Source organism: Lactuca virosa, chromosome 5, assembly GCF_052849685.1.
Source record: "Lactuca virosa cultivar CGN04683 chromosome 5, Lactuca_virosa_CGN04683_v6, whole genome shotgun sequence".
Classification (NCBI taxonomy): Eukaryota; Viridiplantae; Streptophyta; class Magnoliopsida; order Asterales; family Asteraceae; genus Lactuca; species Lactuca virosa.
In genome coordinates, this window is record NC_136430.1 from 360,236,561 (window position 1) to 360,239,743 (window position 3,183).

At 37.1% G+C, this 3,183-nt stretch overlaps 1 protein-coding gene and 1 non-coding gene across 2 annotated transcripts; one reads left to right on the top strand and one right to left on the bottom strand.

The window, feature by feature from the left end:
• Window positions 1–1,006: 1,006 nt before the first annotated feature.
• Window positions 1,007–2,687, top strand: LOC145113519 (uncharacterized). Its single transcript, XM_079049594.1, has 2 exons — window positions 1,007–1,843; window positions 2,223–2,687. Exons 1-2 carry the CDS (start codon window positions 1,007–1,009, stop codon window positions 2,685–2,687), a joined length of 1,302 nt encoding a protein of 433 aa, XP_078905720.1.
• LOC145118079 (small nucleolar RNA R71) lies at window positions 1,262–1,368 on the bottom strand. Its single transcript, XR_013713063.1, has one exon. It is a non-coding gene; the product is annotated as a small nucleolar RNA R71 (small nucleolar RNA).
• Window positions 2,688–3,183: the final 496 nt, after the last annotated feature.

The following is a 3,183-nucleotide window of genomic DNA, read 5'->3' on the forward strand; positions in this document are numbered from 1 at the left end:
ATAAATTGGTAAGCCTAGATATTTGATCATAATAGTTAGATAATTGGTAATCAATATAACTTATCCATTAGAAATCAACCATAAGAGAAAGTGAAATCAGATCTAGGCAGAAGTATTCTTTTAATTCTTGAAGTTACTTTGTTTTCATTCCTTGCTTACTTGTTATGTGATATTAAGTTATTCTGATCTTGAAAAATCAGTAAAAACCCCCCAAATCATAGTTGTTTCTTAGTTTAATTAGAAGTAGTTAATTTATTTAATTGAATTCCATTCCCTGTGATCGATACCCGACTTACCTGAGCTATACTATAATCTGACTATGTACATTGCCTATAGGTGCATAGTTAGTAAGAGTTTGTTAGGTTATAAATTTAAAACTAATAGGTACTTTTGTGCACATCAAAGTTTTTGGTGTCGTTGTTGGGGAATGTCTTATTTGGTTATCAGTTAATTGCTTTTAGTTATTCGATCCTTTTTGTGGGGTAAAAACCACAAAAAGTTACTTTGGTTGATTTTGTTTATTTCGTTTTTCTTTCTGAGACGCAATCACGTTGTGGTTATATCCACCACGTCGTGGTCCTGCTTCAGTGATTTTTTTTTTATTTTTTTATTGCTTTTATGTGTTTTTGTTTTTTTTTTTTGCTTTGTTTGAGTGTTTTATTAACCGAGGATCTAAAACTCAAATTGTTCCTCCACTAGAAGATCCAAAATCCGCTTTCTACAAAAAGAAGGACAAGAAGGGTGAATCGAGCAATACTTTCAAATATGAAAAATTCAAACTTTTTGAGAAGACTCCAAGTAAGAAGGAAGTAGGATACGAGCTAGAATCCTGTACTGAAGGAAGTTCAGACGATTTAGAGTAAAAAATCGAAGAAGAAGAGATGGAGGACATTACGAGAACGACGATGGGTGATTACAAGAAGAGGATACGTGAAGATCATGGACTAGGTCTAGTTCCACCCGAGATACGAGCCGAGAGAAGTTTCGAGATCAAAGGGCACATTTTATGCTCAAGGACATACCTTTCTCCGGGAAAGAGTATGAAGATGCTTTTAATCACGTTGATGAGATTAAAGACATTGTCAACTACTTTCACATTCCAAATGTGCCAAGAGAATCTGTGTTACTAAGGATGCTTCTGGTGACATTTACCGATGAAGCCAAGCTTTGGTTGAACTCTCTTGCACCTGGATCCATTAACACATGGGTGAATCTTCGTGATGATTTTATTGAGCAATTTCATCCACCTTCGATGATTTCAAAGCTTAAGAAGAAGATACCTAACTTCCAACAAGAGGTTAGGGAGTCATTGCATGAAGCTTGTGAAAGATACAAGGGCTTTCTTAGAATTTTGCCTCAACATGATCTTAATGTTCAACAAAAAGTTTCCATGTTTTATGATGGAGTGAATGTAACTACTAGAGAACTTCTTGACTCACAAGGGCCAATGAAGAAGAAGGAACTGACAACTATAAAAGAATTAATTGAAGAATTTGCAAAGCACTCACGCGAGTACCATAATCCACGACACAATGTTACAATAGGAAAAGGAGATGGACAGAATGAGAATTTGGCTGCAATCATAGCTAAACTAGATTCTATGGATAGGCAAATGAAAATATTAGATCAATCCATTCATGCCATTAGAGTTGGGTGTGATAATTGTAGTGGTCCATATTTGACCAAGGATTGTGATTTGGATGAAAATGGGAAGAAGAAAGCACACATGTTCTACTCAAGTGGTGACAAGTATGATGAAGATTGGAGGAAGCCCAAGAAGGAGTGGTTTCTATATGAAGAGTTCAAGAAAAAAAGGATGAGAAGTATAGACAAACCGCTAGAGGTTTCTATAAAAAAGAGCAACCACCACTCGAAAAAAAGATGGATTTCGAGTCGGTACTTCATATATTTATGGAAGCATCTGAAAAGAGACATAATACTAATGATGCCAATATGAGAAATCATTAAGCTTCCATCAAGAACATAGAGACTCAACTTGGGCAATTGACCACACTTGTCAATGAAAGATTACCTCCTAAAAACCAAGACCCAAATTCACAACCTCATGTCATGCAAATCTACACTGAAGAAGAGGTTCATTATGAGCCAATAGTGATCCATGAAGTAGTTACAATACAACCCAAGTCGTGTTTAGAATAAGAGAAGCCCAGAGCCAAAATATCGAAAAGATAAGTGTTCTGTGATGCTTCACCATGTCGTAGTCTCGAGCAGAAGAAATTTTTTCTCTTCTTAATTCGTTTAAGCCTCCTTTGCCATTCCCATCTCGAGCAATCAAACATTCTCTGGAGCATGAACAAAGGAAATTTATGGAACAAGTGCTCTTACTTTCGATTATCGCCCCATTCCTCAAATCAATGGAGAAACTTCCCAAGTTTGCAAAAGATGCTATGACCAATAGAAATGAGTTGGAAAAGGCCTCAACAATAGTTCTTAATGAGTTGTGTTCAACCACAATTATCAAAGGATTACCAATCAAGATGGGAGATCTAGGTCAACTCACCCTGCCTTGTGAATTTGGCAATCCGACTTCTATTAATGCTTTATCCGATTCAGGGGTGAGCATTAATCTCATGCCTTATTATTTCTACCAAAAGCTCGGATTACCAAAGCTCCAAGACACAAGTATGACCATTCGAATGGCGGATCACTCGACCACATACAGATGAGGAATTATTGAAGACTTACTAGTAAAAGTGGGAAAGTTTGTTTTTCCGGTCGACTTTATGGTTCTCGAATGAAGGGGAGGGGGGGTGAAGAGCTTCCAATTATTTTAGGAAGACCATTTGGAGTACCACAAGAGCATTAGTTAACATTCACGACTCAAAGCTCACACTCAGTAGGAAGATGATGCTATTACTTTCAAGATGAGTCCAAAAGTGAATCATGAAGAGCCAAGAGATGAAGTGTCAAATATGGATGTTATGGAAGAAGATCTTGATGAGATAGTTGAAATCGAGAAAATTATGGAGGAGGAGTTAAAGGTTTGGGAGGAGCCCCATGGTGAAAAAGTCAAACGATCGAAACCAAGAGCCTCAATTCCCATGATATTTGAGGTGATCGCGTTCACTACTCCCAAGGTTCAAGAGGAAAAGGAAGTTGATGAAGTGGAAGAGGATTTGTATGAATAAGTGGAGATAATCGATGAAGACATGGGTGGGGAAT